Genomic DNA, 20,296 nt, shown 5'->3' with positions numbered 1-20,296 from the left:
AGATGTAGTATTGCATTCCTTCTGAACCTAAAAGGTCATATTCTAGAATTGTGATACTTCTTTCAAGGAGATATTAGGCTCATAGATGAGGTTTGTTTACTAATTGACAGTTTACACTCAGTAACACAATCTTAAAATCAATACCTGAAAGAAACATTCAAAACTTATTTGTGTAGTTGAAAGAGTGAATTAAGTAATTACGTTCTTTACACTTTTGGAAAAAGTCTGAAAAAACAAATATCTATATGGTGCTCAAACTATATTTTTAAAAATACTATTTTATTTAAACTCATGTATGAAAAAAGACTATACTATCATGTTTATATACATACTGATATTGGAAACAATTCAGTAACAAATCACATTTAAATTTTATAAGATACACAAACATTAAAACACTGATTGGTTATAGAAAGCAAAGTAGGAAAAAACACCATAAGCTATAATTTTTCTTTTCATTAAAGAGCAGCACCCTCTGAGAAGAATGAAATTAATTAGTAATATTCATCTACACTGTGAAATAATATATCCAAATGAATGTTAGTGATTGTACTGATTTTATTACTTTTACTAAGCCATTTTGTCTTCCTCACACTCAATGCAAAGAAATAAAACACAATATAAAGAAAAATATGTCATTATTATTCACAATAAAAAGGGTCTGCTGCATTCTTGCAGGCCTGGGAGTATTGTACAATAGGGAGCACATAATGGCTCAAGTGGATCAATGTACCATTTTGATTCTGATCCACTGAACAGAATCTCATTTATATCTGGTGACTGGACTAACTCCATGGGAGCTGTGATAGACTGAACCATTTCTGTGGTATCCCAAGATCTCACTAAATAAGAAAAGACCTTATGCAAGTAAATATAACAATTGATCTGTCTATACATTATAGCCTCTTTCTTTAGTATAAGGTGGGGAAAAAGGGGCCTTTTTGAGTACATAGATAAAAGTATTATTGTGTTCTAAAGATTGCTGGATTGATATTGTGTTGTTACAATGAAGACAAGATACTCATCAGAAGCCACTGTCACATTAAGAAACTTCCACAACTTTTATCAATTCTTCAAATAATGGAGCGAGTTCCTTTTCTAGGCTGACAATTAGTCCTAAAACGAAGAGATTTGAAAAATTAGATTGTCAGAAAAATGTTCCTGAAAGTCATTAACTTAAAATTTCCTTTTTCCCAAAATTTAGTTACTACAAAGTAAATCAGGCAGTTTATTTCCCAGAACTAAAACAATATACTCTAATTCTGAACAAAGTAACCCAAAGTTCACATTCCATTTTCATCTACTGTTAAAGTTGGTGAACGAAAAATTGGTGAAAAATTGGTGAAAATGAAAAAATATTTATCTGTATTAGTAGATACAGATGAATTATATGCACTGCAAATTTGTTAAGAGTTTTGAAAGGAAAATCTTAATTTATTATGTTTCAAAATATGCACTGCTTCAGAATAATACACAATTGTTACTAAATAAGTAATATATTTTTTCATTTAAAAAAAATATTTTTAGTTGTAGATGGACACAATATCTTTATTTTACTTATTTATATGTGGTGTTGAGGATTGCACCCAGTGCCTCACACGTACTAGCAAGTGGTAGGCAAGTGCTCTACCATGAACCACAGCCCCAGTCTAGTAACATATTTTTTCCTAAGCATATTTTAACATTATATCAAAAAAGGTAAATGGGCTACTTCAATACTGATCAAAGATATCAGAAATTTATTTTATGAATTCAATAAAGCTAAGACGTAAATAGGTATTTCAAATGAAAGAATAAAGACAAATGATAGAGTATAAAACACATTTACATGTTTCAAAAAAGTTCTAGGGCTGAGGCTATAGCTCAGTGGCAGAGCACTTGCCTAGCATGTGTGAGGCACTGGGTTCCATCCTTGGCAACACATAAAAATAAATAAATAAAATAAAATAAAATAATTATTTTCTTTAAAAAGTTCAATGATAAACCTCAGAGGAAAAACTCATCTAGAAGTTAGCATACCTAGTGTCCCCTTAATTTACCAGAGTGAAAGTTATATACATTAGATAGTATCTATTTTTTAGTTTAAACAAACTTACCCTCTTTAAAGAGTATTAAAAGTATCTGGCCTCTCAAGGATAGGTTCTAAGTACTAAAATATGCCTGTACATTATCACAACCTGTAATAACCCAATCATTTAGTATGGAATAGCTTTGTGACTTAAATATTACAATTTAGTTACAGTTTAAAATATACCACTATGCTACATAATTAGAAAAATATTTTCACACATAGTATTTTATAGCTTCAAAATGTTTGGAAATGGAAGACATCTAATTGATCATCAAATCTAAACCCCTCATTTTAAAGTGAGGTATCTAAGGACAGGCTTCAGTGACACAATTAGCAAAATAACCTGCTCAGCTTAGGAAAACAATAGAAGAAATTTTTGATAGTTCTTGACAGTAATAAAATCTGAAGGAGAAAAACCTTTAAAGAAAAAAAGTCCCACCTAACCCAAATAGGTATGAAAATATACAACCCAACTAAATACTATCATTATTTTATACATATACACCCAGTGCAGGATACTGGATATCATGGAATTTTACGCTTTTTAGTATTTGTTCTCAAATTCTTCGGCCCTTAAGAAGAATAAAAATGTCTTCAATCTTTTTATGCTTTTCAAATTCTCAATCACAATCATCTTTCCCACTATCATTCTCAATTTTAAAGATTCTAAATTTGATTGATCTATATGGAGGTAAATCATCTTTGATTATTCCATATGTTTTGTTCGGTTATCTTCTCTACCCTCTCTTTGCTTCCTTAAACTGTCTTAGTATGAACAAGATGTAGCACTCAGGATGACATTAACTTTTCTTCCTATCTCAAAAACTTTATTTGCTTTATTCACTGTCTCATCTGAACTAAAAAAATAAGCTCATAAGATACAGAATGCAAATATTAGCTCCATAATACATATGGAAACCAAGATATGGATATGGAAACCAAGATTCAGAGAAGTTATTTCCCATGGTCAAAGGAAGTAAATGGCAGAATTAGGAAGTTTTCGGAATTGAAATTTATTATTCCTATTATACTGCATACATATGGTAATTAAAGAATTAAAAGCTATATTTAGGGTAACTAAAACACACCTGTATTGGCACTGCTGCTGGCTATGAAACTCACCACCAAAGGTAAACGATTGAACTGAACCACCTACAAAGGAAATAAGATCTAAATAAATGTTACATTGTGAAAAGGTAGCATAATAACTGAAATTTTCAATCTTTCAAAAATTTTAAAATAGGCAATGTTAGCCTAACATGCTATTACATCATGAAATATAAATGAGCTCAAAGTAAATATTCCCATAAAATGAACATAATCATTATCTTTCAGAGATATTAATACCACTTAGCCTGGAAAGTTTTCAAAGTGAAACTAAAGCCCAAGTGAGTGTTACTTACATAATAGAAGTTCAATGAATAGTTGATAATTAGCTAAAGGTAATAATTTTTAGTCATTCAAATACAGCAATCCCCCTGCCCCTTATCTATAATTTCGCTTTCCAAGGTTTCTGTTACTCAAATACAATCATGTTCCAAAAACATTAAGTGAAAAATTCCAAAAATAATCCATAAATTTTAAATCGCATGCCATTTTAATAGCATGATGAAATCATACTGTGCCACTCTATTCTGGCCAGGATGTGATTAGCCCTTTATTCAACATAAGCACACTGAAAATGTTGCTTTCCACTTTAGTCACTTAGTAGTCATCTTGGATCAACTTGATTGTCACAGTAATGCTTGTGTTAAAGTAACTTATGGGTCCCATGTACAAAAGGAGTGATGTTGGCAATTCAGATATGCCAAAGAAAGGCCATAGAGCTTCCTTTAAGTGAAAAGATGAACGTTTCCAACTTACTAAGAAAAAAAGTTATATGCCAAGGTTGCTAAGACCTGTGGCAAGTTATTGTTGTTAATCTTACTGTGCCTAATTTATAAATTAAACTATCAATTTAAATTAACTTTAATTAACTACTTTTTAAAAAACTGAGCTTCGGCCTAATTCTTATTGGTGAGTAGATCAGATGATTTGATAATCTTTTTCCTAATACATATGAAAAATACATAATTTTATTCTAGGAAATGTCTTGAAAATGAAAGGGATTGAATTATTCTTAATATTTTTATCTGTCACAACATCAAAAAAGTGTTCTGTTTGAGAAATCATAGCTGTTTATAGCTAATGGCACCATCTACTGGAGTTAACAATGATCAAACTTACCCTTTTGGAGTAACGTGTACTTTATTTTAAAATCTTTTAAGTAGTTTTCAAAAAAATGTTAAAAAATTACTACAGTTTCAACATAACCAATTTGAAGGTTAAAATTTAAAAATTTTATCCCCTTCAAAATTAAAATTTATCATCACTATACACGCTATTTTATATATTTTTTTTTGGAGTGCTTCATGAAACTTAGAATTTATTAATGTATTTACATAATTTATAGTCTTTAAGCAATGGTCTCATAAATACAGACTACAACTTTACATTTGCTAAGCAACTGATACTTGTTTTCCCCACCAAAATACTTCGGTTAAATAAAAAATTGACAGCATTTACATTACTTTTTTTTACTTTCTCCTTTTCCTCATTTTTAAACTGCTGCTAACCTGTTTAGGACATATGTAATTCATTTATTCCAGGTGATTCTCTACCACCGCCACAGTGGCGCCAGTGATGTGTTCAGTGATGCATGCATGATAGAGTCAAAAGCAAACCCCAAGTGAGCTGGTGACCACTGCCGTGGGGTTGGCTTTCTGTATTATCGGGGGCTAACAGGCTCCACAGAAAGTGCTATAAGAGGCGGAGTATTTGTCCTAGGCATCACCATTTCAGCTTCAAACATAACTGCCTCGTCCCTCCACTGCAATATCCTCCCTCATTTAAATGACACAACTCTCTCCAACAGAGGTAACCCGAAACCAAGGAAATGATAATCTTGCCTTTTTTTCCCCTCAAGAACCACGAAAGTGCTAATTTTCCCTTTACAAATGTTACATAAAATCCTGATTATAAAACTACTCAGCAATTTAATTCCACCATTCATATAATAAGGTGCTCCCCTCGGTAAGAGCAAGAGTCAACAATGCGGTCCCTTTAGACACCACAGATGCTTGACATAATGGACGTCCACAGACTGAAATATCATTGCTGCAGTCTTCGAGGGGAGAACAGAACCAGCGCTATTTTATATTAAAGACACCAAAAGGATAATTAAAATCAGAAAACAACTTCATAATAATGAACTTACCTGGTAGGTGTTATAGTAACATATAATGCTTTTATTTTTTGAAAGTCCAAGTTTGCTCCCTTGATCAGTGGCAAGGGCAAAAGTAGATAAGAAACCAGGTCTCAAAGCATGTTCTGGAGCATTATCATTGGCCACTGGAAAAATAAGCAATTTAAGTAAAAATTATGCAGAGAATATGGTAAGGAGAAGATTTATATCACTCCCTTTTTAATGTAAATCCATAAAAAACTGATCAAAAAGTTACATTTTACAATATTAAACACCATAGTACTAAACTGGGTCTCATAAATTTAGGTGGAAAAAATTGCTTAATCAGAAGTTCCATGATAATAACTCAGGGAGGAAATGCTGATTTTTGCATTTTAAATTTTTTATAGGAATAAAAATGTCTGTGCTGGGTGTAGCGGCCCACACCTGTAACCCAGTGATTCTAGAGGCTGAGGCAGGAGGATCCCAAGTTTGAGGCCAGCCTAAGCAACTTTACAAGGCTCTAAGCAACTTAGTGAGACCCTATCTCAAAATAAAAAATTAAAAAGGGCTGGGGATGTAGCTCAGTAGTAAAGTACGCCTGGGTTAAATCCCCAGTACCCACCCTCCGGCAAAAAAAAGTTTGTATTTTCTTGCTATCTACCTTAAGATATAATCCATAATCAACACATTCAATATATTGAGTAATCTGGTTATTTGAGAGTCACGCTTGAATAAAATAATGAAAAAAAATACAAAAACTTTAGCTCTCATAAAGCCAGGAGCAGCAGCTTCTCTCCTAGACATTAATAATCCTACAATAGGCTGCGTGTGGCGGTGCATGCCTGTAATCCCAGTGGCTTGGGAAACTGAGACAGGAAGATGGCAAGTTCAAAGCCAGTCTCAGCAACTTAGTGAGGCACTTAGCAACTAGGCGAGATCCCGTCTCTAAAATATAAAAGGGCTGGGGATGTGGTTAAGCACTCCTGGGGTCAATCCCCACTACCAAAAAAAATTCCCACAACTGGCTACTTGTTTCATTAAAAGGCCTGACTGGAATTGATTGTATAAGTAAGTGCTGAGTGCAAGGTATCACATAGATTCTTGGGAAGAACCTTAGAGCTAAAGAATCATCTGAGATTGTTGAAAGTCCTCATTATAGAACTAAAAGGCAAGGGGCCTGACCATGGTCACCCATGTTGTTTGGTGGGTTAGGAAACATGCTGGACTACACATCAGGAAATGATGGTTTCTATTACTTTCTTGTCAATGATTCATATGTAACTTTGGATGGGTAATGGTAATGTTTGCATTTGATCATCTTCATTTATAAAATTAAAGAACTAAACCAAGAGACTTTTAAAACTTTCAATTCTGAAGTCTAAAATTATGTGATAATCACAGGTGGAAAATAAATTTTAAGAAAGTGTTCAGAACATTATTTTATCTTCAGCAAAGTTAAAGTGTTTCAGTATAACTAGGCACATGCATTCTGACCACACAATAAAGGAGAAATGGTAAAAGCGTCTGAATCTATATTTTGACTCTGTGACACCATATATTCTTAACCAAAAACAAAAGCTGAAAACCAGTCAAAAATTCTTCTTAGATTCTGATTAACTGAAGAATTATAAAATTAAAATTTTAAAAAATCTATTTCTAGTAAGGAAGCAGAAAATTAGGCAAGATCAAACAAGACAATCAATATACAACGATCCAAATATATGGATGTTATTCTAAAATTACTAGCAAAATTGACTCATATATAAATATGCATATACCTGATACATATATATGTACGTACAAATATATATATATATGTATCTGTGTGTAAAATACATCCAGTTATGTATAGACTCACTTTCATAACTTAGATGTACTAATGGTTTATATTAATCTATAAATTACTTCAGTGGGAAACTGGGCCTGTGATAAATACATGCTGAAATTCTAGATGGTTAATATTTGATATATAATGTATTACAGGTACCAATTCAGCCTTCAACATATAAAAGCAAATATTTCTCGTGGAACTAGACCATCTTCAAATCTGTTGAAATAATTTATACATATATATGCCTTCTGCACTACCCAGATGCAAATACATTTTAGTCCAGAGCAAACAGGACATTTGCATGTAAATATTCATCTTTACCTTTAATAACAGGTACTCCATCTCTATCTGACACAACAATAGCATGGAGTCCTTCAACACTAGAAAAAGAAAAAAGTTTTAAAATATTATAAAACATTCCATTTTCTCAAAATATATGCCTCAAAGTCATAATGGTAATTCTCATGTATATATCTGAAAAAACAATTGGGGTCTCAATTATTAACATACTATGCTCCTATAATGTGTTTGCCAAAACTCTTTTCAAAAATTGAATGCATCTGTATCACTAACATGTTTACAATCTTTACATATGTGTGCATTTTTTTGGTGAAGATCTAAAACAGCTGATTCTCCATTAAAATTGCTAACGTACTATCATTCCATGGTTTACTTAAGCAGAAAAGGTTATTAGTGGGATTATAGGGTCAAAAAAAATTTTCTTCCCTTTCTCTCATTTCTTCTAATACGGTAGTTAATAGTCACCGAGCAGGGTGCAGTGGCACATGTCTGTGATCCCAGAGACTTGGGAGGCTGTGGTAGGAAGGTTGCAAATTCAAAGTCTGCCTCAGCAACTTAGCAAAGCTCCAAGTAGGTAGTAAGATCCTGTCTCAAAATAAAAAATAAGGACTGGGCAAAAGTAATACCCGGTGTATATATATATATATGGAAAATATTCCCAAACTTCAATATTTAAATGAAACCTTTTAAACTATAACCAAAACCTATTTCCCTGTAACTATAAAGTTGAAAAAGTACAACTAAGGGATATGCTCAATGTTCAGACTAATTCAGAATTATCTATTCCTTATAGTGTTAACCTTAATGTTTTAACTTAGGAGTGAAAATGTTTTATTAACATAACGTTAAGATACTGAAATTAGCCCTGGGTTCAATCACAGCACTATGTGGGGGAGAGGGGAATACCGAAATTAAATTTTTGAAAATCCCATTGCCAAAAACTTTTACATCAGAGAAGTGTTAACAGTATTAAAATCTGAATGGAAAAGTTACAAAATATTTCACTTTTCCACTAAAAAAAGAATGAAGTGACTGCACATATTATTTTTTACTATAGTACACTATATTATTACTGATATGATTTTCTATTATTATTCAAACCTAAAATCAACTATATATTAAAAATATTTTAGAAAAACAAAAATACATATAATCTTCTAATTTCAGAACTATGTTATATGAAAACATACCCTACAGATACACACATGCAAATCATTTTGTGCAGTTATAAACAGCAACATCACTTGAAAGGAAGACAGATAAAAAAATTAGTTTTCTGTGAAGGGCAAGTTAAATAAGTAATAATGATATATACATACAATGATATACAATGGAGTACTTGGCAGACATAAAAAAGAAAGTTCTTTATGTACCAAGAAGGAATGATCTCAAAGTTATTTTCTTCCAAAAAAAAAAAAAAAAAAGTTATTTTCTTCCAAGAGAAAAAATATCCAGTTTTAAATATAATGTGTAAAAGAAACAACAAATTATGTAACAAAATGTTAGGGCTTGTTTGTGTGTGTGTGTGTGTGTGTGTAAATACACATGCTTACGTCCACGTTTTCTTGTAGGTACATAAAAATAACAACAGGTATCTCCAACAGGGGAACTATGTGGCTGGAGTATAAGGATAGGAAACTTCTCACTCTAAGTCCTTCAGTTAACGTTTTCTTTTTTTCTTTTGCAGTGCTGGGGAATTAACCTAGAGCCTCAGGCATTCTAAGCAAGTGCTCTACCACTGAACCACATCCCCAGCTCTTCAGTTAACTTCTGTATTTTGAACTTTATGAATATATCGCCCACTCAAAAATGAGCAAATTTAAAAAGAGTACTACAAAAATGTTTAGAAAAATTTGTGCCACAAGAAGTAGTTTTTTTCCCCTAATATCTATGGTAATTAACTTAAATAGAAACTAATGAACCAAAAGAAGAAATAAAAGAACTTTTTTTGCTGGGCATGATAGTGCACACCTGTAATCCCCGAGATTGGGGAAGCTGAGGCAGGAGGATCCCAAGACTGAGGACAGCCTAGCAACTTAGAGAGGGCCCTGTTTCAACATAGAAAAATAAAAAGGGATGGGAATACAGCTCGGTGGTAAAGTGCCCCTGTGTTCTATCCCCCATACAAAAACTGAAAATTAAAAAATAAATAAAAGGACTTTCTTTTTGATGGACTGCAAATTCACAGAGACACAAGTCCAAGAAAGGAGAAAAACTGATTACACTCTTAAAGTACCCACTTATAGAAATCAGGTCACGAATATAAAAAGATACAAACTGACTCAATTATAGACAGTGGACAAAGAGCTATATAAACAGATTTACTAATAATTAAAAATAACTGTGATTCACTAAAAGACACTACACTTTTAAAAGGAATGCATTTAATATTATGGCACATTCTGCAGAAATCTAAAATTTACTAAAATAGCCATTCTTTTTCTAAAAACAATGTTACATCAGTAATCAAAGACATCGTACTGAGGTTGGGGGTATAGCTCAGCGGTAGAGCATGTGCAAAGTGTGAGCTTAGTATAAGCAAGGCCTAGGTTCAATCTCCAAACTCCCTACTCCCCCAAAAACACCATACTTATTTAAAATATATTTATGAAATATTTGTTTATTTAAAAACAGGAAAAGTTGAGATTATTAAAGCCTAAGACTTCTTTGGGTCATAGCTAGATTTTAAAATACAAATAAGAATGATACTTAACAGAATTCAAAAGTACACATTCTATTAATGTCTATAGCTGGCTGACCTGGCTGTTAAGAAGCACAGAGCACAAAAGTTAAAACCATGAACCCATAGCTCTGAAGAATCTGTTCATAGCTAAGGGTTCAAATCCATACATTTAGCAACAAATCAAAGTATTTACATTGTTTCTTCCTTCTTTTTGTTCTTGGGATACAGTATGCCTACTTTAAGAAATGATCACAAATAAGAGTCAAACTGAACTCAGTCATTATGAAAAAAAAAGGACAGCATTAATCACTTTCCTGTCATTATGTAAACATTTTAATTATCTTTTTACAAATATTCTTACACTGAATATATCTCTTGTAGGGGCACTACCAACTGATGTTTTTCCTTCATGTAAAAGATAAAAGAGGGCTGTGGTTGTGGCTCAGTGGTACAGTGCTTACCTAGCACATGTGAGGCACTGGGTTCGATCCTCAGCACCACATAAAATAAATAAATAAATAAACAAACAAACAGTGTCCATCTATAATGAAAAATATTTTTAAAAAAGATTAAAGATGTCAGAATTCAAAGAATAAACAACTTTTCAACTGTTTTTAACTTTAGCACTGCTCAATAATAAAATATTTTTATTCTTAAATTCTTAGTTAACTTCATCATGACCAGTGTCACACACTACAATTTTCAGAGTACATCAAAAATTGGAAAAGTGAGATATTCACTGAATCAATTTTGTTAATTAGAATTATTACTTTATTTATTAGGTCTCCAGGTGAATAAAGAGCATCTTAATGGTGGCTTTATAAGTTAAGAACACTGAATGCAATTTATTTTTGTTTCTTCAACAAGAATTATAAATGTTTAAAATAGGATTTTAAACTGATAAGTCTTCTAAGTGGATAAACTATGCTTTTATTCCCATGTTGTGTCACCAGTAGAGTGTTCTCCACCCTCCAATTTAGTACCTTTCAAAATGCAAGGGTTCTAATAAAATAACTACAGATAAATACAGAAAGCTTTCATTTTACACTGTTCCAATTTGCATTTTTTAGTTATTGTGATTTAGTAAATACCACCACTCCCCATAGCATGGTGGAATTTCAATTATCCTGGCATATTTACTGAATAACTGAATAAGCTACAAACTTTGCTAACTCTTCAAATCACTATATAGATAACCGTGTAATTAACAGATGCTCTCTGTGATCATCACTTCTTTCAAAGGGTGTTGATGACTAGTCACTGGGAATCTATCATCCAATTTATGAAGACAGATAACAAAGCAAATAGACTTTGTCTTCTGGTAACAAACCATGTGACATTAAAAAATAGATAAATCTAAAAAATTCGCACTAAAGGAAATCTCAGAGATGTTTCACAACCCTGAAAATACGAAGGATAGAAGTGGGCAGCTGATCCAAAACAAGAATGGAGTAAGATATAGAAAAGAATCCAGCTCTTTCTCTGAAGGTAAATGAAAAGAAGTAGTTAAACACTGTTTTTACTTTTTATGTTTTCTTTTTTTGTACTGGAGATGGAACCCAGAGTCACTTTACCACTGAGCCACATCCCCGACATCACCCACCTCCAGCCTTTTTTATTTTCTATTTTGATACAGGGTCTTACTAAGGTGCTGAGGGCCTCGCTAGGTTGCTGGGGCTCACCTCAAACTTGCAATCCTTCTGCTTCAGACTCTCAAGCCACTGGAAATAAACACTGTTTTAAAATTACTCTTGATAAGCTTTTTTTTTTTTTTTTTTTTTTTTGCAGAGAAAACACTTTAATTCTCAATGTCCCCAATGTTTTAAATTAGTGTACTAAGCAAGTATTCATTTTAGTATTGGTTTTAATTCCCCTACATATTTTTAACAGGACAATTTTTAATTTTTTTTTTTTTTTTTTAATTTAAAGGTCACAAAACAATGGCTGTTTTCCCTACTGATTTCTAAATTCTTTTCAGCATGTATTGTTGTTTCTATGGACCTGTATTAGCATGCAAAGTTAGGACTGCCTGTACTGCTGATTACTGGGTTGAGAACAGAATCAACAATTTGTCTCTACAGTTTGCCAATACTAGAAGGAAAAGAATACAAATGAATTCAAGCATTATATTAACACAAAATCAATTAGTTCATAGTTAAAAACCTCAATATTTTTTTCTTCCTGAATACATGAAAAAAATATAGTGGTTAAATTCAAAACCAGAAAACAATGTTATTAATTTCCTGTGACCTGATATCAAGGGAGTTATAGGCACAAACCAATAACTAAAGCACATTGGAAATTCAAGTAAAATTCCAAATAAGTGGTGTTTTCCCCTATCTACAAAAATAAATTAACATCCACAATCTTTCAAACTTCATATTTGAGAGATAAGAAAAAAGAGATCTCACCACCGATTCTGCTGTATTACTTTAAAGGCTAATCAATAAATTCTGAATGACTTCCTTCTAGAATGTGAAAGTCATATTCCTCTCTCTTGTGCCCTTAACTCTGAGCAATTCTGAGTTATTTGTAAGAGTAAAGAAGAAAGCAGCACTTGCTAAATATGACATTTTTTTACATTAAACTAAATGTGAATTCTGAATGAGTGACAAAGTCCTCTAAATCTAAAAGGAAGTTTGTTAACCTTAAAACAAGAGCCTAATTTAGAAAATGGTACACGAAGTGAACTGCATGTAAGGCAAGAGAAAGTCTTGTATCCTGAGCAAGAAGAGCAATACAAGAGGCATCAAAGTACCTGATCTCAAATTATACTCCAGACCTACACAAAAATAGCATGGTATTAGCATCAAAATAGACATGAAAACCAGTGGGATAGAATGGAAGACACAGAGACAAATCCAAATACTTAACAGTTATCTGATACTTGACAAAGATGTCAAAAATATATGTTGGAGAAAAAACAAGCTGTGAAAAAAAAAAAAGGAGCTGGGAAACCTGGATATGAATGTAGATGAATGAAACTAAATCCCTATCTCACATCCTGCACAAAATTCCACTTAGAAAGTGGACCAAAGACTTCAAAGTTAGACCAGAAACTTTGTAACTGCTAGAAGAAAATATAGGATCAACATTCCATCATACAGGCATAGGCACCAACTTCCTTAAAAAGACCCCTAAAGATTCCTTAGAAAATTTGGAATGGAACCACCATTTGACCCAACTATCCCACTCCTTGGCCTATACCCAAAGGACTTAAAATCATCATTCTACAGTGATGCAGCCACATCAATGTTCATAGCTGCTCAATTCACAAAAGCCAGATTGTGGAACCAACCTAGATGCCCTTCAATTGATGAATGGATAAAGAAACTGTGGTATATTTATACAATGGAATATTACTCAGCCATAAAGAATAATAAAATTATGGCATTTGCAGGCAAATGGATGAAATTGGAGAATATCATGCTAAGTGAGATAAGCCAATCTCAAAAAACCAAAGGACGAATGATCTCACTGATAAGCGGATGATGACAAATAATGGGAAGGGGGCAAGAATGGAGGAAGGAGGGACTGTATAGAGGGAAAAGAGGGGTGGGGGGAAGGAAAAAATAACAGAATGAATCAAACACCATTACGCTATGTAAATGTATGATTACACAAATGGTATGCCTTGACTCCATGTACAGAGAAACAACATGTATCCCATTTGTTTACAATAAAAATAAATTTTAAAAAAGACCCCTAAAACTACAGAAATACAATCAAGAATCAATAAGAGGGATGCAGTCAAATCAAAAAGCTTCTGCACAGCAAAGTTTCCCCTTAAAAGTAGGAAACAATTAAGAACATAAAGTGAGAACTTACAGAATGGGAGAAAATCTTTGCCAGATACTACTCTGATAGGGAATATCCAGAACATATAAAAACTCAAAAAGTTTACATAAAAAACCAAATAATCCAATTAGTAAATGGACAAAAGAAATAAACAGAAACTTCTCAAAAGAAAAAACAAGTCAGGTGCAGTGGCTCACACCTCAAATCCCAGCTCAGGAGGCTGAAGCAGGAGGATTGCAAGTTCAAAGTCAGCCTCAACAACTTAGCAAGGCCCTAAAGCAACTTAGCAAGACCCTGACTCAAAATAAATAATAATAATAATAATAATAATAATAATAATAATAATAATAATAGTCTGGGATGTTGCTCAGTGGTAAAGCACCTCTGGGTTCAATCCCTGATATCAAAAACAAACAAAGCTACACTAAGATTTCATATCACTCTAGTCAGAATGGCAATTATCAAAAACACAGCAATAATGAATGCTGGCCAGGATGTGGGGAAAAGGTATATGCATACATTGTTGGTGGGACTGCAAATTAATACAACCACTCTGGAAGGCAGTATGGCAATTCCTCAAAACACTAGGAATGGAACCACTATGTGACATAGCTATTCCACTCCTTGATATTTATCCAAAAGAACTAAAATCAGCATTCAATAGTAAATAGAGCCACATCAATGTTTACAGCAGCATAATTCACAGCAAATTATGGAACCAGTCCAAATGACCATCAAGATGAATGGATTAAATATACACAATGGAGTTTTACTTGGCCATAAAGAATGAAATTATATAACTATTGGCAAATGGATAGACAAGTCATACAACTCCTCTAGGCCTCATGCTATTCATCTGCAAACTCAAAGAACAACACTTATGATACTTTCAGTAATGTTTATTTAAAAGTGATAACAAACATAATACACACAAAAATATTTTTAAGAGAAACAAATGCCTCATAAAATTAACATGCTCTGCAGAATTTATTCAGTAACTGTTGTTTCTTACCTCGGTAACTTCTTATACAGGAATCGCTTCAGGTCCTGAAAGAGAATGTTAAAAAGTCATATTATATAGCTTCCACTGCTTTTCTAAACTTGTCCTATCCACCTTCAGGAAATTTAAATAGTCATTCATAATTTTTCTTGCTGGCATTTTATCTTTCTATTTCTGATTTTGATATTAACTAGTTTTATAACTTGGAGCAAGTTAACCTTTTTCTCTAAGTCTTGGTTTCATTATTGGTTGATCAGACAATCACAGAACCTATATAATTGTTAAAGTTTAATAAGATATATGTGTTAGCATACCTGGAAAAGGGAAACACTTAGTATTAGTATTATATGTATTAGCTGAAAAGCCAGTTCACTTTTCACAATACTTTACCTCCTGTAGCTACTGTACTGATTTAAGAATACATTGTGAACTTTTTTTTACATCCATATACAGACTTTCAATTATCATTCTTAAAGATCCTGAACAAGTTAATTAACTTCTGTAAGATTTAGCTTCCTCATATGATTTTTTTAAAAAGGTTTTTTTAAAAGTGTTTATTCAGCACAGAACATACTTAGGACTTAAGCAAAACTTCTATAATCTGTCTTATTACATACTCTCATCTGAGGAATTTCAGGGCCAACCCATATATCAATAGTGATCTCTACCTCCATCAATCATGTCTGCTTTACAAATTTCTAATCCTTACTATTCTCCAAACCTGAATGCTCACTCTATTTCATGTTAACACCACCAGTTTAGTTTTGCTCTCATCTAAAACACACACACACTGAACTTGTGTTGCTAAAGAGATATCGGTTACAAATAATTTTAGATTCCTACAATGAAGCTAATGACATCTGACTCAAAAAAGGATTCAGAGCACACGTCCTACCAACCACATATTGACGGGAAAGGCATCACTTCGAATTTACATTGGTAATTACACAGCCTTTTTGAAGGTCCAGAAGGATTCGGAAGTGGGGACAATACAATCTTCTCAGCCTGAAGTACCTTATTGTCTCTACACTCATTCCAGACAGAAATTCAGGACCCTGAAAATCCATTCACATTAGTCTCTCACTCCAGATCCTAACCGGGGAGCAGGACCAAAAACGAAACAAAATTTCTGCTTGGGAAGCTCTACCTCTCGGTGTTCGGTAGCCTCCCCCTAGCCTCCCCCAACACCCCAGGTCCCTTCCTCTTGTGTGGGGGTATCAACTCACATCCGCCATGACGAACCCCTTTCTCCCGCAGGATCAATCTCCACGCCTGGAAGAGAAACTCCCTGTGACTCTCCCCTCTAGGCTTCTTAGCCCTCCCGGTCCCCCCTCCTAAAAAGCGGGCTAAGTCCTCGTCAGGGCTGAGCATGATTCCGCAGTTCCAGATCTCGGACCACCGAGGCTATGCGTACGGGGCCGGAGTTCCCCAACATCCGGCCCAGTACCCGGCCTGAAGTCTTACCTCCGCCCATTCCACTCCTGCCCCCGCACCCCAAAGTCTAGGCCCAAGGAGGCGGAGAAGTGGCGACCTCTCCTCTTCGAACTCACCACCCGCTTCACCCCGGGGCCCAGGCCTGAACACCAGGCAAAGTTGCGCCAGTTACCTGGGTTTATGGGCTGCCGGATTAGTTCCACCGCTGTACAGAGAAGGTTCCAATGACAGGTTCCTCTGCAAAGCGCTATCACATGACTCGTGACCTCGGCAGCGCTCCAGGAAGCACTTTGAAGGCGGATGACAGGGGATTTCCGGCGATGCCGGCGGAAATTGCAAGCGCGCCCCGCCCCTCGGCGGCCAGACGCGGGCCAGTTTTGCGCCTGCGTGCGGCGCTGCCTCCGGCGGACGCTGCAGTGATGGGGTTTTACGCGAGGTGGCTGCGGCCCCCTTCTGCCCGAGAGTGCCTGTGAGGGTTCGTGCTATGAGGCGTTCTTACGTGTAGTGGGTGCTTACGTTTCGTGGGTTTTTCAGGATCCGTTATCGTAAAATCTTTTCTTGTAGATAAAGAAATTTGTGGGTCTGATGTTATGACCAGCACGCACCACACGCCTATAATTTGGAAGTCCTAAGAATTTAGGTTTCTAAACCCAATTGCATAGTCTATTGACTTGACCACGGATGTCTCCCTACGTGCTCTTTACTCAAGGCCTTATCTAGATTGAGTCGAGGAGCCGTGGATCTTGTGTGCTTCTCAAACCTCCACTTTTAACATACGTGGTCACCGTATTGGTTCTTTCCTTGTTGCTGTGCTAAGGACTGCCTATGTTTTGGGTTTTTGTTTTGTTTTTGCTTTGGTGCCATGATTGCACATTTAACAAAAGCCTGTGTAAGTAGTAGGATCATCAGAAAGCTTAGTAAAATGGGAGGAGTCACCAATCACCTTAGCCCAAAAGATTCTCGACGCCTGCAGTATTGACGTTTTGCGCCAGATAATTCATTGTAGAGGGCTGTACTATGCAGCATAGGACGTTTAGTAATATCCCTAGTCTCTGCTTACTGGATTCCAGTAGCAAACCCCCTTGTGACAATCGAAAATTCCCTGGAGGACAAAAATCTCACCCCAGCTGAGAACTCTCCAAGGAAAATTGAAGTTCATGGCTTTACTTCAGAATTTTCTCTATCTCATTTCTTCCAAAGTAGTGTCTTGAAAATTGACATCTGTGGGAACTTGTTTACAATTGATCTTCATTTCCAGTCACTAAAAGTAGGAGTGCAAAAGGAACTAATTCTAGTCGAAGACATAGTGAAAGAGTTATTTCCTAGAGCTGTCTTTGAGATTAACTTTTTTTTTTTTTTTTTTGGACATGCTGGAATTGAACCTAGGCCCTCACACATTGTGGTCAAGGGCTCTACTGAGCTATTTCCCCAGCCCTCTAAAGTTATCTTTGAGTCTTTGAGGAATGAAATTGTAAACTACAGGGCTCTACAATTGACCTCTTAAGTGAACCTGACAGATAAACCGAAATTGGCATCATTGATGATCAGTTCTTTTTCTTTAAACCTTTCAATTTCTTACCTGCTGAGACACTGCCCTACTTGTTTCAGGTTTCTTTTCCTCACACTTCAGATGATGCATTTTCTACTTGTCTGTTTCTGCTACTATGTTTTTCTCTTTCCATAATGCCCTGAAAATGTGTCAATGTGTACCTTTCATCTGTATTATTTACATTTTTAGCTGTGTATTTAGTATTTGATACTTTTATGTATCTTGCTACTATGCTCTAAAGATGCCAGTAAACCAGTTTTTTCCTAATCAAACTATTCTAATAATGTCTGTATTAGTACCATGATTCTGCCAGTCAGGATTCATTTTTGATCTTCCCTAACAATAATTTTTGCACCTATATATATCTTTTTTTCTTTTTGCAGTACTGGGTATTATATCCAGGGTGGCTCTGTCACTGAACTACACCACAGCCTTTTCTTCCCCCCTTGAACTTGTGATCCTCCTGCTTCAGCTTCCCAAGTAACTGGGATTACAGGCCTATGCCACCATGCCCCACTGTATTTTTTTCAATTCTTGCCTTGCTGAATTTCTGTTCAGCAAGACCAAATCAATAGTTACTTGTGTTGAGTCAAGCTGTCATTAGAACAAATACCTGAGATAATCAACTTATAAAAGTTTATTTTGACTCAGTTTTAGAAGTTCCAGCTCAAGATCAGTTGGTCCCATTACTTTGGGGCTATGGTGGGACATGACAAAACCTCTTATCTCATGGGCAGGAAATGAAAATAAAGAGACCACAAAGACCTTGGTTCCACAATCCCCCAAGGGCATACCATTGATGACGTGAAGCCCTCCTACTAGGCCCCACCTCTTAAAGAGTTTCCACTAACTACCAATAGCATCATGCAGTAGACCAACCCTTTGCCATAAGGACCTTTCCTTTCAGGGACAATTAAGATCCAAATGATAGCCCCACTTAATAACAGCACATAAAACATACTAAAACAATGCATATTATTGCCTGCTCAAAAATCTTTAGTAGACCGTGATAAAACTGACAGTTTTTAATGTGGGCCTAATATATCAGTGTTTTACTAGTGAGCACATTCTAACAAGGATCCTCTACTGTAACCAAATTGATTACCTCAACCTTCCATTACTTTCTCATGCTTACACTTCGACTGTTACACTGCAGAAAATTCATTCAACTGTCACCAACCTGGAACCACAGAAATCCTCTTTTTTGCTAGTCAGATGATTTAGTGAAGATGATCATTCAAATCATCTTCACTCTCAGCTTCTGCTCATCATTCTTTCCCTGTCCCCGACTTCACATGAACTGCTTTCAAGAAACTGGAAGGCATACCATTTCATCACAAGAAATCTACCAGCATTTAAATCTATCCTGTGTGCATTGCCCTTTTTTGAAAGAATGCGGGTGCTCTCTCTTAGCTAAGGTAATTCTTATGTCTTTCAAAAGAGCCTATACATCCTCTGACATATCAGGTTCTTAATGTTATTATACCTCTTTTCTCTATCTTCATTTTTGACTTGCCCTTTTCCAACAGAATAAAAAAAAATTGTAAGTTCTCATGTAATAAACAATAATGGAAAAAATAAAATCTTTCTGAAGAAATCACATCCTCTTCCAGCTATATCATTCTTCTCTATTCCCTTTTATAATAAAGTGTTTGGAAGTATTTAGCCTGGTTTTTAATTGCTGTCAATATATATCCAAAATCCAATCAAAGTTATCTTGGTGCTATTTCCTAAATACCTCTGAAAATTATTCACATTTGTATTCCTTCCCTGGTCCATGTTATAATGATCTCTCCTTTGACAAAAACCTTCTAGCTGCCTTATATTCACTTTTGCCCTCCAGTCTTCCAACAGCAACAAAAATGATACTCTGAAAACCCAAATCTGATCATGTAACCCCTTCCTTAAAAACCTCAAGTTTTTTGAGATACAGTGTTATCACCATGGCTGGTCTTATTGAAGATCCAGTCTCTTAATTCTCTTACCCTGGAATCCTTGTGCTATACTCATGTAATTTTTGTTTTTCTCTTCTAAAGTTTTTATGACCACCAGCTTAGTACACACTGCCTGGAATATTTCTCTAGCATTCACCTCACTTCTACTTACTTCATATTTTGAGTGTCAGTTTAAGCTCACTTTCTCAGAGGACATTTCCTGACCCTCCCAAAATAGTTTAGGTCATGCATACTGTCTTGTAATTTGTAATCTTGTAATTTTGTGTCACACTTATCAAAATTATAACTAGCTATTTACTTGACACTTACTACTTTCTTTGCTACATGTAAACTTCATAGGAATCTCTGTCATGTCCAGTGATTAATTCCTTGTATCCAGCTGATTACCTGGGATATAGAAGGCATTCATACGTTAGTTGGATGGCCGAATGAAATGAGCATGTTGTGAG

General features: G+C 34.8%; 1 protein-coding gene across 1 annotated transcript; it reads right to left on the bottom strand.

Moving 5' to 3' along the window:
- Positions 1 to 540: 540 nt before the first annotated feature.
- Positions 541 to 16,144, bottom strand: LAMTOR3 (late endosomal/lysosomal adaptor, MAPK and MTOR activator 3; the record flags this gene model as incomplete). The annotated part of the gene is made up of 6 exons (XM_079153956.1): positions 541 to 1,116; positions 3,160 to 3,223; positions 5,328 to 5,461; positions 7,450 to 7,508; positions 14,922 to 14,956; positions 16,136 to 16,144. 6 exons carry the CDS (start codon positions 16,142 to 16,144, stop codon positions 1,043 to 1,045), a joined length of 375 nt encoding a protein of 124 aa, XP_079010082.1. The 3' UTR covers positions 541 to 1,042.
- Between the last annotated feature and the right edge of the window lie 4,152 nt (positions 16,145 to 20,296).

Source organism: Sciurus vulgaris, assembly GCF_902686455.1.
Source record: "Sciurus vulgaris genome assembly, chromosome: 9".
NCBI lineage: Eukaryota > Metazoa > Chordata > Mammalia > Rodentia > Sciuridae > Sciurus > Sciurus vulgaris.
Note: the sequence above shows the minus strand (reverse complement) of the source record. Positions and strands in the feature narration are given on the sequence as shown.